Consider the following 15,993-nt stretch of genomic DNA (forward strand, 5'->3'; position numbering starts at 1 on the left):
TCACTGGAGCGCTTTAAAAATGTCCATCAAGGATCAATTGAAACAAGCACTCAAACACATTAATGAATTACTGAAAACATATTGTTATTTAAATGTTAAAATAAATATATATACTAACTAACTTTAACATGGGGACAAGGTGAAAGCTCTGTGCTAAAATCCGTTTCGGCTCATTTCAGCCTGCAGCAATTTCCTCCCTTTCCATGTAAAAAGCCAGTACAGACAGGCTAGATTCCAGACAGGCTGGTCTGGCAACTAGGTGTTATAGGTGACCACTGAGCACATATTCCATGCTGGGTGGGAGGGATGGGAGGGAGGGCTGCTGCTCCCATAACGGGACCAGTGGCTGGGACCCTGAGGACCTGCTTTACAGAGTCTCTTATCTGGAATAACAGCTGCTCTGGGGACAGATTTAACTGCCTCATGAGTATAACCCTGATCTTTTATGTACTGCAGGGCAAGACACCGTAAATACAGATAACGCTGCCCTGCTGCCTGTCCGTCTGTCTGCCGATAGAGCAGATGGATAGGCTCTGGTAGTTTGTATGTTAGATCATGGCCCCAGTCAGTTATGTCTAGAGACTAATCATGGACTGGTGCTGGAGCAAGGCTGGGTTCAAGGCTGCTGCTGGTACTAGGAGGGGCATAATAGACTAGATAATGGCTTTAACACTTCAGCCAAGGACTGTCTGGTTCTAACTGAGACTGGCCATGTGTCCTGCCTCGGTTAACCTTCTTGTCTATACCTCTGCTGACTACTGTATTTCAGGGAAGCATTTACCATTTTAGCAGGGGGGGGGGGGGGGGGGGGGGGGGGGGTTAATACCACACAGTAGGAGAGGAACCATCAACAGTTACTTACTTCCCTGCTGTCAATGCCCAAGGGTCATATTCACTAACTAAAGAGACAAATGACCTTTCAACAAACAGAATATATTGCTAAATGATTCATTTACTACAGTGCTTCTTAACACGGAACGGCGACATATGGTATGATAACCACGTTAATTACCTATATGCAGTGTATCAAAACAATGCGAATGGTTATACCAAATATACTCTGAGGAACCATTAATACAACAAACTGCCCGGAACACATTGTGTTAGTCTAAATGCTAATGAGCGTGTCTATTGAATGGGTGCAGTGGACAGACAAAGCCTGTTGAACAGAAGTTGTTTATCTCATAATCTAGGCCCTCCACCAAACCCTCCCTATACAATAGCCAACGTGGACTAATCGATCGCTCTGGAGACGAGTTCTATGGTTCAGTCCCTCAGCCCTCGACCCCTCGTGCTTCTTCCCAGCAGCAGACGGTGGAACGTCGTTGTTGTGCTCAAGCAGCCTATTGTTGTGGGGCTTGAGCTCCCTGCTGGGCTTCCTAAGCCTGAAGCTGTCTGTCACATTGTCACACTGACCGCTGGCCACTCAATAGCCCTGATCACGCCCAAGAGAGAGCTGACCCTCAGGAGCCCGAGAAAGCCTCTGGTCTGAAAAGCCCCTCTCTTTTTAGATACACCAGCCAAGGCAGGGGTGGACATGGCAGGAGGACCACAACTGGGGTTGATCCCCTCCAGGAGGCCCACATGAAAGGTATCCGGAGCCCCATAGAGATCATAATTGATTTTATATGTCTTGAGCCCATAGGTGGGAGGGCTGGTAAAACTATGGTTCTGAAGTGACTCTGGACATCAGTGACCAGAACTTTCTCACAGCGCTTAGTTCTTAAGTGCTTAGTCTGTATGTGTTTGGCCGTTTACCTCAGTATTACACATTTTATGGTATTACTATATAGCTACTATTTCCAGGTATTACACTGAAAGGTCGGAAATCTCTAGCTCTAAAGGAGCCCAAAGCGTTCTACAGTACAAGACCTCTAAGCCAGTTAGACACAAACACTTTTTGTTTGGTTTTACAGTTGCCTTGCTTCTGTGGTTCGACTGACCTGTGATGCAACCTACTAAACAGCAAAACCCAGCTCTGCTGCCGAGGAAAAATGCACTGCAGTTACATAAACAGATTTTCCATCCAGTATACCTCCACAACCAGTGTGTGTGTGTGTGTTGAGGGAGGGTGGGGGTTTATCAGGGGAACAAAGGGCCCAGTCCACACCCAGTCCACACCCCCTACTCCCACTATGAACCCTGAGGTAGAAATGACACAACAAGCACCCTCAGGCAACACAGCAGTGTCCCAACAAATCACAACCACTTGCACAGCAGGAGCCAGACAAAAGCAACAGCAACAACTGGTTAGCCTGGGGCCAACTCCTCATATCCAGCTTTTGGTGTGTCTGTTTCTCTGGCTAACAAGGGCCCATACAGTAAACCTACTACTACTCTAAGCACCTGTGGACAGAGGACGGTGGTGGTCTAAGTGGGGCCTCTGAACAGTTTAGTTCCTCTGACATAAAACAGGACAGGCTAATGTAATCAAGAGTAAACAAACAAGAGCATGGCTGGCTGGCTGCTTCAGGGGACTAGAACATGTCAGGGCCACACTGCTGCCAAGGCTTCGAAGGACACAACGATGCCTCGTAAATAACGAATCCACAAACCAATGTCTGTGGTTACACTTTCCCCAAGGAGGAGGCAGAGAGCAAACAGCATGTCTGCTTTTAGAAACCTGGGAACATACAGTAAAAAGCATGCAGTAGGCTACCCTTGAGGACAGTAGTAGAATTTTACTTACATGTCTGTAACCCTGGGAAATATCCCCGGATATGTCGCCCGCCACTGCTTTGCATCCTGCCGGACAGTACTTCCTGTGAGGGTAGACAACAATAGACACAGTTCAGTGAGAGATCTCTTCACACCAGAGACACCAACATCACAACACCGTAAGTGGACAAAATTGACTTAATGGAAACGTATTGTATAAGATACTTGAATCTAAATTGTATAAATATTGAGGAATATTGAGGAAATGAGAAGCCCATCTTTGACTAGCTGATGGGTAACAAGGGGTAATATTTTCCATTAAGGTCCATGATCAATTTAGTAATCTATTGCCATTACAGTTCATCAAGGACACAAAGGAAGACATCTGACTGGTCGTAGACACACACCCCTACATTCGAAACACCCTTACCTGTACTTTAAGTCGGAGAAATGGCTGCCTTTGTCTAAACATGTCAGCAGATCTGAGGTGAAAAAAACAGGAGAGGGAAGAGATACAATGAGAGCTAAAAATATAATCTGACCAGTGGCTTCAGAGTAGAGCAGACAGAGGAAACCAGCCATGTAGAGCAGAGAGGACCATAACAGGACACTATTAGAACAACAGGATGAAGACCCTGGTTCCTTCACTCCCTCTGGGATAAAGATTCATGTACACACCGCTCTTACATGCTGACCAAACCGGCCATGTTGCAAGCGTTGCAAAATAAACCTACATATTATTCAATCATTTCATCCAAACTGCTCGCACGCGTCTGCATAGCCAGGCCCAAAAATAGAACTTCTATTTTAGACACGATGCGCTTCAAGTCCCACTTCTCGCATCTCCTCATTGGTTTTGAAGAGCATATGCCCACGTAGGTGATTGAAAGATGAAAAAAGTCCACACTCATGTCCAGTTGGTGGCGGTAACACACCTTAAAGTTGGTTGCCAACTGCCATATAAAATCCACAGAAGAAGGATCAACGAGGAGAGACTAGGTTTCCCCTTTTTATATGTGGATTAATTGTCGGAGTAGAGAACACACAATTTTGTATAACTCAAAATGGGTCAAAAGTCTACAAAGATATAGCAACAAACAAAATGGACCATATACATTTCAGGTAAAATAACAACCCAATGTTTATCTCCCAGGACAAATTAGCTGGCAACAGCAAGCTAGCTAAATTTTTCATGTGTGTTTCGACCTGTCTCCTCGGTTGGTTTTGGTATTGGTATTTGTATTTTAACCTGAGTGTCATAAACGTGTCTGGTGGGGATAGACAAAATCAACATGCGCACGATGGCACACGCGGACACACGCACGGAGATGGTTTGGTCAGCATGTTATCAACCAACAGTCATCTATCTACATTATGCTTCGGTTAACAACAACGGTGGAAATAGGGATATCCATCAAAACCAGTTTGCAAACTGACACCTATAATCTCCTGGATCAGCATACTGTGTGAAATGTGTGTCTTATTCAACATGGCCTGACTAACAGAGTCTACGCTGTGTTTGAAAACGATGCCTGTAGAAACAGCCCCAAACAGCTCCGGGTTCACCCTGCGCAGAGAAACGAAGAGGAAAGGCAAGCCATGGCATGTGGCAAAGCTGATTGGTTTACCGGGAGCACTGTCTGTCCGCCAACCAAGAGGGACGGAACAGGACACAGGTGCAACATTCAGACTCAGGTGTTCAATATTAAAACAGCATAACTGTTAGTGTAGGAGGAAGAGCTTCAAACCTCTGTTGTCCCCGGTGAAGTAGGAGAGAAGAAACCCTCGGCCGGAGATGTGACGCCCGCTGCGGAACTGTACGATGACCTCATTGGAGTCTGTGTGCATCTCGCTGGGGTAGGACTTCAGGCTGCCACAGAATGTCCCATACACTGCAACAGGAGAGAATGGCAGGTTTATCAAAACAACCATTGACCTGCATTAATCTACATTTTGACAGCAATGTGACCTTATTTCCTATTCCAAATTACCAACACAAGACGGTGCCACCAGTGTTTTCCCTAAGTGCCGGCCCTCGGCTAAACAGCCGGTAACAGACTCATTTTCGGCCGGCTACTTTTTCCACTTCATAAATGAACTAGGCTGCTTCTCATTTAAAAGTACGCTAGTTCGCTAGTCAGAAAAGTCTGTATAGCCCTCTCCCGCTAGAATGAACGATATGCCGTGTCATCTTTTGATAAGTGAGCGATGACAGAGAAACTGCTGGTTTGTCAGTCTCCTGGCTGTCTGCTCCTCGGTACCAGTGTACATTTTGTGCGCCGTGGTTGGTTGCAGTAAAATGTATTTTCAGGATGCTTCTTTATCGTCTCCTGTGCGTGAATTTACACGTCCTATGTAACGTAAGTGGTAACTTAGCCTAATTATTGTTTTGTGGCACATTCATGTATTTTCTTTCACAAGTTTCAAATAGCTAGCCACAGACGTGGTGCAAAGGCTATTTACAAACCATGTGTTTGATGTATTTGAGACCATTACACTTATTCCGCTCCAGCCATTATCACGAGCCTGTCCTCCCCATTTAAGGTGCCACGAACCTCCTGTTGTGGACTGGGGAGCTAACAACAGCCCAGACAGCTCTTGCAATGAATGAATAAGTGGAGCAGGCACTTTGCTCTTAGCACTATAAAGGGGGCTGCACTGACACAGACTTGATCCTCTCACTCATGTGAGACACATTTGACAGAAGTATCTAAAATAACAAAAATTCTAAAATAACAAAAATTCTAGTACCGAACTATGTTTTTTTTTTATCAAAAAAGTACACATTTCGGTGCATACACAGGTTTAATGTTCTCTTTCTTAGAAAATAGTCCTGATCATATAGGACTAGACAATATCCAGAACAACTAACAAAACACTGAATTCATACAGTACATTTTCAGTCATTTTAATTGTCTTTCTACTCAACTCTTTTACCAATGTTGGAGGTAAATTAGGTTGTGTATTTCAGAAGGAATCAAGGCATTAGAAGGTAACAGAGGCACCAAAATAGAGAAAAACAATGGCATATTATCGGAAAACACCGACCGACACCATATCTGAGGTCACAGACAGGGTCTGACCTACTATCTACAGGGTCCCCCTTCCCACCGGGACTGTTTGTCCCTCCAGACCTCACCAACAGGCGCTCTATTTTCAGCCCCAACAAGCCACATCATGTCATCTAAACCGCTCTTCCTCTCTCCCTTTCACACAGGAGGGAAAAAAAGCTTCCTTTTGTCAACGACAGGAATCTCACTGTAAATAATTTGCAGGGCAGACAAAGATGGGAGAGAGAGATGCCCAGGCCAACCTAGTGCCCAGGGCCCTTTCCAATGAGATGGAACTCAGCCAGTGCTGGTTGTTCTTGGTCTCCATGGCCTTTGTGGCTTTGCTTTCACCTGACGGCCATGATGATACACGATGCCTCCACCAGTCAGCGCCATGGAAGCCACAGCCTCTGGGTGGAAATCACTATATCCACCGACTCACTGTACTACACGTCAACAACACTGAGGGATTTAATGATGAACAAATACATTCCTCAATCCTATTGTCCTACGGAACATTAGAAGGGTCATATAAGAAGAAGTTTCAAAGAACTGTGAAAACACCACTTTCAAGGTCAGGACACAATTTCCTGTTAGAAAAGTATGACTGGGAATGGGATACTGTAAACAACACTAATTCCTATGGATATTTATGAGCAACACACGTTGTGAAACCTGGTCGGTAATGGAATACTTCCACCAGGAAGCTGTTGAGGGGAGAAGCCAAGGCATGCAGTGTTTCACCACTGAGATTTCCAAGGGCCCTTGACACCCTGGCCTCTGTACTGGTAACCTCAGCCGTGGGTGAGTTACAACATGGGCATGATAATCATTCACTACATTAAGATGGATCTGGCAGCTCAACATTACCCTCAGTCCATACCCTGCTCTTCTCCCCAGCCTACTCATTCTTACTCGCAGTGGCAGGCTGAAGGAGAGACTTCCTGGCACAGTGCTGCATGACAAATGCTTCTGTGTGGGGCTACGCTCCGCTAACAGCCGACAGACGTTTTATTGCTTGTCAGATATACTGTGGCTAATTGTCAGGTGAGGTGGCGGTGGCGTCTCACATGTTGTACACACTTGTGTCACTGTTTCCTTAAAATTTGTTCAATACAAATTGATTGACTTCTAACAAATGTATGACAATCAATGTAAAGAAATTGGAATGAAGATTACATGGAGGGTTAAGGGTCACAATGTCTTACTGTATGAGTCAGTTAAGAGCACACTATTTGTAAGGCCTGTTTATTCAAGTCAAACATTCTACATATCTGCTGCAAAGCCCTGAGCACTTATTCTCGGTTAGTCCATATTATGGCAACAACAGCAATAAAAATGAAGCGAAACGAGACACGACAGTCCATTACTTGAAGGTCAGTCAATCCAGAAAATGTCAAGAACTTTGAAAGTTTCTTCAAGTGCAGTCGCAAAAACCCTCAAGCGCTATGATGAAACTGGCTCTCACGAGGATCGCCACAGGAATGGAAGACCCAGAGTTACCTCTGCAGCAGAGGATAAGTTCATTCGAGTTACCAGCCTAGGAAAATGTGGATTTAACTGCACCTCAGATTGCAGCCCAAATAAATGCTTCAAAGTTCAAGTAACGGATATCTCCACATCAACTGTTCAGAGACTGCGTGAATCATTCTTGGTTCCAACCGCTGTGTCTTTGTGAGATGCAGAGTAGGTGAAGGGATGATCTCCGCATGTGTAGTTCCCACCATGAAGCATAGAGGTGGGGGTATTTTGCTGGTGACACTGTCTGTGATTTATTTAGAATTCAAGGCACACTTAACCAGCATTGCTACCACAACATTCTGCAGCGATACGCCATCCCATCTGGTTTGCGCTTAGTGGGACTATCATTTGATTTTCAACGGGACAATGACCAAAAACACAACTCCAGGCTGTGTAAGAGCTATTTGACCAAGATGAGAGTGAAGGAGTGCTGCATCAGATGACCTGGCCTCCACAATCACCCGACCGCAACCCAATTTAAATGTTTTGGGACGAGTTGGACCACAGAGCGAAGGAAAAGCAGACAAGTGCTCACCATATGTGGGAACTCCTTCAAGACTGTTGGAAAAGCATTCCAGGTGACTACCTCATGAAGCTGGTTGAAAGAATGTCAAGAGTGTGCAAAGCTGTCATCGAGGCAAAGGGTGGCTACTTTGAAGAATCTCAAATATAAAATATGTTTAGATTTCTTGAACACTTTTTTGGTTACTACATGATTCCAAATGTGTTAATTGATAGTTTTGATGTCTTCACTATTATTCTACAATGTAGAAAATTGTCAAAATAAAGAAAAACCGTTGAACGAGTAGCTGTGTCCAAACTTTTGACTGGTACTGTATATTCAAACCCTATCAAAAGCCCAGAGATCAAGGTAACAGAGAGACTAATAGAATACTCGGTGGGCTTGAATTCTCGGACCAGCAGGATCCTCCACACCTTCCTCTTTGTTGTAGTTGAGAACAGCCTCACAGAGACATCCGCTCCCTCCTCCAGCACTCTATATATAGTCAAATCCCCCACAAGAACTCTGTCCTTGGCTAAGTTATTAGAGAAGCGCAGTCTGACATGTGCTTTTCATCTGTGGGGAAGGAACGTTGTGAAGACTGTTCTGTGTAGAACCACCACTACCACAGCTAGCTAGCTAGGTCATACATCAACTCATAGACCCAGAGAGACAATAGCCAAGGCCAAGATGGTTGACTCAGACTCACCATGTTCTCCCCCGTAGCCTCCCTTGAGGACCTTGACGTAGTCCGACTGGCAGTCCCGTGCCTCCACGTCGAGGTCACCAAACCTGATGACTAGGCTGTTACCCTCTGGCACCTGGATCTTCCACTCACACCAGGTATTGTTGGGGTAGGTGCCCGGGTAGCTCTTAGAGGAGAGGACACCGCTCTCTGGGCCCAGCACTGAGTGGCCACAACCGTCATCTGGACAAAACCATAGGGGAGAAGTCGAGTTAGATTAGGATGAAGTTCTGTCTCTACTTTGGTGTTGTATTTCAGTTACATCGTTTAAGACTTGTTAGACCATGATATGAGGAATGTGTGACGGTGGAGCTAGGTGGAGAGAAACCAATAAGATGCAAAGTGCTCTCTCATCTGGAAGGCAAATAAGAACATCTTTGTAAGACAATCAACATTGTACATTTAAGGCTCAACTTTCACTTTACAACCAGGCCAAGCAACCAGTAAAGAAGACATTTGTCAGTCTGCTAGCCAACATTACTAATTTCAGCAGCAGGTCTAATAAGAGAACATGCCAGTACATACAAAAGGAATCACTCATGGTAAGTAAACATTGTGGGAGGGAGACAAGTCAAGACATGCCAAACATACTGTAAATGTTGCATTGTGTCAGTCAAATACAACACCTAATGAGAGCTATTTGAAGTCAGTCCTAATTACATCAATCACATTGAGTCATAATGAACCAATGTCTCATGAGCCAACATCTTCTCCTTAGACCAACAAGTCAAAACAAACAGGAATTACTTCACATAAATACCTGCTGCATTTCTGCTTAGGAACGCACAGCATAACACTGACACACAATCTCCAAGAAAGGCAATTCTCTCTCCCTGGAGATCCCCATTGGGTGAAAGAAGAGGTGGGGTGTCTGTCTGAGACGCTCAGCTGCTGGGGCCAGGCTCCTGCAGGTGTGGGGCTGCCCTTTGGCCATGTGTGTGTGTGTGTGTGTGTGTGTGTGTGTGTGTGTGTGTGTGTGTCAGTGGATCCCACGCCTTGGAGCCCTGGTGACACAGTGGCCCCTGTTTACAGGGAGGTTAATCCACTGTCCCCCAGGGTGTGGCATTAACACCTGTGACAGCACTAACAGGCCTGCATGGGCCTCATGGCAGCTGTGTCCCACAGAGACCAGTCACCAGACTGCTTCCCACCGACCTTGACCCGGTCCTAGTCTCTAATCCCTTGCGACTTCATGTAGATAGGACATTATTGCTTAGCAATACGGTGAAAATTAAACCTCTTATCAAAGGAAAGGTTGAGCTACTAAATTACCATATTGATATAGGCTACCTATTGAATTCTTCAAATCATACCTATCTATTTCATTCAGATTTATACTGAAATATAAAAACGCAACATGTTAAGTGTTGGTCCCATTTTTCATGCGCTGACATAAAAGATCTCAGAAATTTTCCATATGCACGAAAAGCTTATTTGTCTCAAATGTTTTGTACATCCCTGTTAGTGAGCATTTCTCCTTTGCCAAGATAATCCATCCACCTGACAGGTGTGGCATATCAAGAAGCTGATTAAACAGCATGACCATTACACAGGTGCACCTTGTGCTGGGGACAATAAAAGGCCACTAAAATGTGCAGCTTTGTCACAACACAATGCCACAGATGTCTCAAGTTTTGAGGTAGCGTGCAATTGGCATGCTCACTGCAGGAATGTCCACCAGAGCTGTTGCCAGATAATTTAATGTTAATTTCTCTACCAAAAGCCGTCTCCAACGTCGTTTTAGAGAATTTGGCAGTATGTCCAACCGGCCTCACAACCACACCAGTGGCCAGGAGGTAGGGGCAAAGGGTTTGTTTATGGACTGGGCCCTTAAACTCAGATATATGTGGCACATAAACACTGTCCAGACATCAATGGTAGGTTCTGAGTGATGGTGGAGCATTTTGTATAGGAATAAACATGTATTAGAAAACACTGACTTGTGGATAAGAATCCCTAAAGTTAGATTCTTTCCAAGGAAGGTAAATCAAATTTAATGGAAAAACATTTAGGCAAAATTAGCAGGCCCGTGGACAAATGAGGCTATTAAAAAACAAGATGGGAGCTTTGGCTTGTCTGGCCAGTCCCAAGCCATGGAGCGGCAGGCACACACAGTGGCCTTTGTGGTCCGAGGCTGAACTAGGTCCAGGTGTGAGGCGAACAGCACAGCGGGACGGAACATTTTAAAAACAGGATGCAGCTACCCACCTGGGAGAAGGTGAAGGAGCGGTGACATCATTACCACAATGGTAAAGGAGGAAATAGACTACACCTATGCCACAGAGCATTACTGACCATAGGTGTGTAAACAGAGAAGGGCAGAGTGGGCCCTGTAACATCAGCTCAAGAGTATTTTCATGTAGTGGTTTGTTTGGGACACTAACAATCAACCTCTCTGTCTACTGTATGTTTAAGGTTGAACTTTTTGGTCGTTTTTTTTTATTTTTACAGTTAGTCCAGATGTACTTTTTTCTTTTTTAACACTTGACAGCATCCCCAGCAAACATGACCTAGACATTTTCCGATCCTCTCAGATATGGGGTGCCTGTGTTGGTGGTTTCAGTCTGTCTTTTTTGATGCTCCTGAGATTTCTCATTCATAGCACGGCAACATTTGTCTATGCAGTGCCTATAGCTAGCTTGACGACTCACACTGACTAAATTCTTCAGCTGCTCTGTCGTTCGCTACATACTTTAGCCCAAAACTCATTGAAGTTGTTTTGTAGTGACGAGTGGCGTTGTACAAAACAAAGTCCAGAACAGACTCTGGGAAACACACTGCAGTTTTGTCACAGCACAATGCCACTGATGTTAAGGTTTGGGGGAGTGTGCAGTTGGCATGCTGACTGCAGGAATGCCCAACAGAGCTGCTGCCAGATAATTTAATTTTAATTTCCAACATCTTTTTAGAGAATTTGGTAGTACGTCCAACCGGCCTCAACTGCAGACCACGTATAACCACACCAGCTTAAAACCTCAATATCCGGCTTCTTCACCTGCGGGATCGTCTGAGACTAGCCACCTGGACAGCTGATGAAACTGAGTTTGCACAACCAGAGTTTCTGCACAAACTGTCAGAAACAGTCTCAGGGAAGCTCTGAGTGCTCATCGTCCTCACCAGGGTCTTGACCTGACTGCAGTTCGGCGTCGTAACCGACTTCAGTGGGCAAATGTTCACCTTCGATGGCCACTGGCACGCTGGAGAGTGTGCTCTTCACGGATGAATCCCGGTTCAACTGTACCGGGCAGACGGCAGACAATGTGTGTGGCGTCGTGTGGGGGTGAGCGGTTCACTGATGTTAACGTTTTGAACAGAGTGCCCCATGGTGGCAGTGGGGTTATGGTATGGGCAGGCATAAACTACAGACAAACAAACACAATTGCATTTTATCGATGGCAATGTCAATGCACAGAGATACCGTGACGAGATCCTGAGACCTATTATTGTGCCATTCATCCGCCGCCATCACCTCATGTTTCATCATGATAATGCACAGCATCATGTCGCAAGGATCTGTACACAATTCCTGGAAGCTGAAAATGTCCCAGATATTCCATGGCCTGTATACTCACCCATTGAGCATGTTTGGGATGCTCTCGATCAACATGTACGACAGCGTGTTCCAGTTCCCGCCAAAATCCAGCAACTTCGCACAGCCATCGAGGAGGAGTGGGACAACATTCCACAGGCCACATTCAACAGCCTGATCAACTCTACGTGAAGGAAATGTAGGAAATTTGTCACACTGCATGAGGCAAATGGTGATCATACCAGATACTGACTGGTTTTCTGACCCACGCCCCTCCTTTTTTAAAAGGTATCTGTGACCAACAGATGCATATCTGTATTCCCATTCATGTGAAATCCATAGATTAGGGCCTAATGAATTTATTTCAATTGACTGATTTCCTTATATGAACTGCAACTCAGTAAAATCTTTGAAATTGTTGCATGTTGCGTTTACATTTTTGTTCAGTGTAGTTGTCACGGTATTAGACTAAGCATAGGTGATTTGATGATGTTGAAACATTGAAATGGTGCTGGAATAGTGCAGGCAGCTCCTGTTTTCCTTGCAACTTCTGGTAACTCTCCATGGTTCTAACTCAATAGGTGCTTTAGTAATCCAAAAATGTTGGAAACATTAAAAAGAAAGGTTCACCCATTTTGAATGGTACATTGTTTTTGTGCATCTCTGAGTGACGTTCTATCGATTCCCTGGGTCATTTCATGTTTATCTGAGTTATTGGCATTCAAACAGGCAGAAATCCAGCCAGTATGACGTAACACTGTTAAAGTCGCTCTCATTTGGAAGCCCAAACAGATATATTTGACTAGAACATAATAATTTCAAACCTTGCTTACATTTGTATATGATCACGTTTCTCTATTATGCGTGGGAATACTTGGGAACAGGCTTTGGGCCTTCCTCTGACATTTGAACTCCAAACTATGTTTTCCAGCGATTGTATTTAGAAATATTGCGATATTCCTGGCTGGGCCTCTGTTTCACTGACATTCTCAACTCAACAACCATCTCTTTGCTATTTGCCACGCAGCGCTGCCCAAATTGCGGGCCCTTCGCACAGGCTATGCGATTTAAAACAATAAAAACAAGCTTCTTTTTTCTCTCGAGAAGCTAATGATCATCCAAATCATGCTTTCTGGTGTAGTAGCATTTAATATCATAAAAAATAATAATAATTGTTGATTAAATCATTTTATTGATTATTTTACCCCTTTTCCTCCCCAATTTTGTGATATCCAATTGGTAGTTACAGTCCTGTTCCATCGTTGCAACTCCCGTACGGACTCGGGAGGGGCGAAGGTCGAGAGCCGTGCGTCCTCCGAAACACAACCCAGCCAAGCCACACTGCTTCTTGACACAATGCCCGCTTAACCCGGAAGCCAGCCGCACCAATGTGTATGAGGAAGCACCGTACACCTGACTACCGTGTCAGCGTGCATTGCGCCTGGCCCGCCACAGCAGTCGCTAGTGTGCAATGGGACAGGAACATCCCTGCCGGCCAAACCCTCCCATAACCCGGACCCAATTGTGCACCCCCCCCCATGGGTCTCCCGGTCACGGCCAGCTGTGACAGAGCCTGGACTCTAACCAGGTTCTCTAGTGGCACTGCGATGCAGTACCTTAGACCACCGCGCCACTCAGGAGGCCCTTCATTTGATTAATTACTGTATAGACAGGATTAGGCCAATTAGGCTATCTAACTTGTGCATTTCAATTTACTTTAGGGGAAGCTTAGCCTTATAGATGCGCCGCCTATGCTAATTCCACCTAAACGGCGTGTATCCTTATTTCCCTCCAGGCATACTGATAAACACCAACAAAAACTCGTGAAAAATAGAGTAGTAGCAGACAATATAATGATGCAGTTTCAATTTAAAACGCCAGCGCATCTCTCATTGTCTCTCCTGATCACCTGGCTGACTACTGCCCTCGGGACAAACATGAAATATTCACCTCAAACACTCAGAGGGGGAGCCGTGGAAGTAGACAATGTGACAAACAGGGAGGCTCAACCTAATGCCAGGTAGAGGCGGTGGGGGAAAACACCATCAAACAATGACTGGAATCAATTCTTCCCCAACTCTGTGTTGGACTATAATATGCATCGGACTAAAACTGCTCACTGCATGGATCGACATTAGAATCCCAAAGGCAGCCAGAGAGATTTAGCTGTCTCCTAAACTGACTGCTTGTGAGTGCTAAGGCATGCGTGGCATTACAGTTCATTGTTCAAGAGCCAGCAGCCAGTGGTGCCTCCTTGGTAATGAGAGACAATACCACAGGAGCACAGGCACAAAAAGATGACCCCGCTTGTAAGGGAGAATCTCAATTGCATACGCCTCGCGTCCTCTACCCTCGCCTCCTCAAAACCCATTGGATGAGAAAGCCAGAGGTCCTTTCCCTCCAATGGGTTTTGAGAAGGAGGCGAGAGGATGCGAGGAGTACGCAATTGAGATGCTTCCAATGGCACGTAGCCTACTATGAGCCTACATGGTTAGAAGGTTACATGAGTACAAAATCGAGCCATGCTGTCACTGTGGTGTGAGAGGACGATCATAGCTAGTATGAACCCAGCTCCAGTCAGTTCCTTTTGGCAGGTTTGTCACTGGTGAAAGTCACCTACTGTATCTTCTCAAGGATTGTTAGATTACAATTGACGGGTATAGTATGTTGCCCTACATGTCAACAACATGATAGTTCAAAGACATCCTAACTGACAACACATTTGAATATTGTATATTATGGAAGCCTGCTGACAATCTCATACAAGTAGGGGATTTGCTGAGGAAACGTTGAAACAAACTGTCTCTGCTCAGTAGAAAGGTTGAAATATTTAAGCAGAGTGTGGAGATCAATGAATCTATAAGAGTGCATTTTTAAACTAAAGTCAACAGGCCTTAATGGTTAACCATTGCACATTCCTCATCTAATAAGTACAGCTCAAGGAGTAATGTTTGAAAGACAACTTAAAACATGACTGGTTACATTTGAGTCAGAGTTCTCAACGTTTTGCATGATTGATCGTAACTTAATGTGGCCTAACAATGATCTAATGTAACAAATGTATGATGCATAAGATACTTGTAGTTATATGCCACACACTATTGTTACATTTGACTGTTGGCAACCCAGTTATCACACACGTAGGCTACTTAACATTCGAGGCTTGTTGAACATGCCACACAGTGTTATTAACCCTTGATCTGCCATGTGGATCAGGCACACCAAAAGTGAATGAAGTTTAGTACAAAGTAAAACGATCAGAACCATGGTGAATTTTATTTTATTTTAAATAGAATGTAAGGTAACTAGATCTGTTAAATCTCATCGGTTGTAGTACAAAAAGTATTGGGTAATCGTGTAAATCACTGTTGCTTTAACAACGGTTAGTTTGCTTACCGAGTTTTTCACCGACCGCGGAAAGTATAGACCAAACGACAAAGAATCCATTAACTTTCTTCTTTACAGACATCTCAGCTTTTATCCACAGTAACGCAACGAAGGCGCATATGGAGACACATTTGTTTCGTTTTCATGGGATCATTTTCTTTAGGAAGTTTTGCCGTAATAGAAAGGATCCCGACGCGCTCTGTCTGTTTCTATCCTGCCTGTTTCTCCACAGTATATTCATTCCTTGAATGAACTCTTCCGTGTTTCATCCACAGGCGTCACCAAGTGGTCGGGTCGACCAACCAGTCTGACCGCCTCCGTGTCGTTGGGGAGAGGGGGATAACTGCTGAGCAGCGGAGAAAAGTAGACACGCAACACAATTAATCAAAATAATTGTTGAGTTCAACTGCCCACCCCGGCTGAAAGGTATAGGCCTATGATCGTTAATACTAGGCTTACTTCTTACATACACTATTCTGCAATCAATTGCCAGTTTGCTACCCTACGTATTCTAGCCTATTTAATGACAGCAATACTATCACTTAGGTAAGGTGTTTTTTGGTTTAACATAAGGTGATGACCATAGGGCAGTGAGGTATGA

At 44.7% G+C, this 15,993-nt stretch overlaps 1 protein-coding gene across 1 annotated transcript in view; it reads right to left on the minus strand.

Moving 5' to 3' along the window:
* LOC120019713 (discoidin, CUB and LCCL domain-containing protein 1-like) overlaps positions 1-15,612 on the minus strand; it is a 42,218-nt gene extending 26,606 nt beyond the window's left edge. The window contains exons 1-5 of the mRNA XM_038963117.1: positions 15,402-15,612; positions 8,441-8,659; positions 4,407-4,550; positions 3,089-3,140; positions 2,690-2,762 (exon numbers count right to left, since the gene is read on the minus strand). Coding sequence (XP_038819045.1) covers positions 2,690-2,762; positions 3,089-3,140; positions 4,407-4,550; positions 8,441-8,659; positions 15,402-15,474 — 561 coding nt within the window. The 5' untranslated portion in view covers positions 15,475-15,612. The remainder of the gene's footprint in view (positions 1-2,689; positions 2,763-3,088; positions 3,141-4,406; positions 4,551-8,440; positions 8,660-15,401) is intronic.
* Positions 15,613-15,993: the final 381 nt, after the last annotated feature.

Source organism: Salvelinus namaycush, chromosome 24 (assembly GCF_016432855.1).
Source record: "Salvelinus namaycush isolate Seneca chromosome 24, SaNama_1.0, whole genome shotgun sequence".
In the NCBI taxonomy this organism is placed as follows: Eukaryota; Metazoa; Chordata; class Actinopteri; order Salmoniformes; family Salmonidae; genus Salvelinus; species Salvelinus namaycush.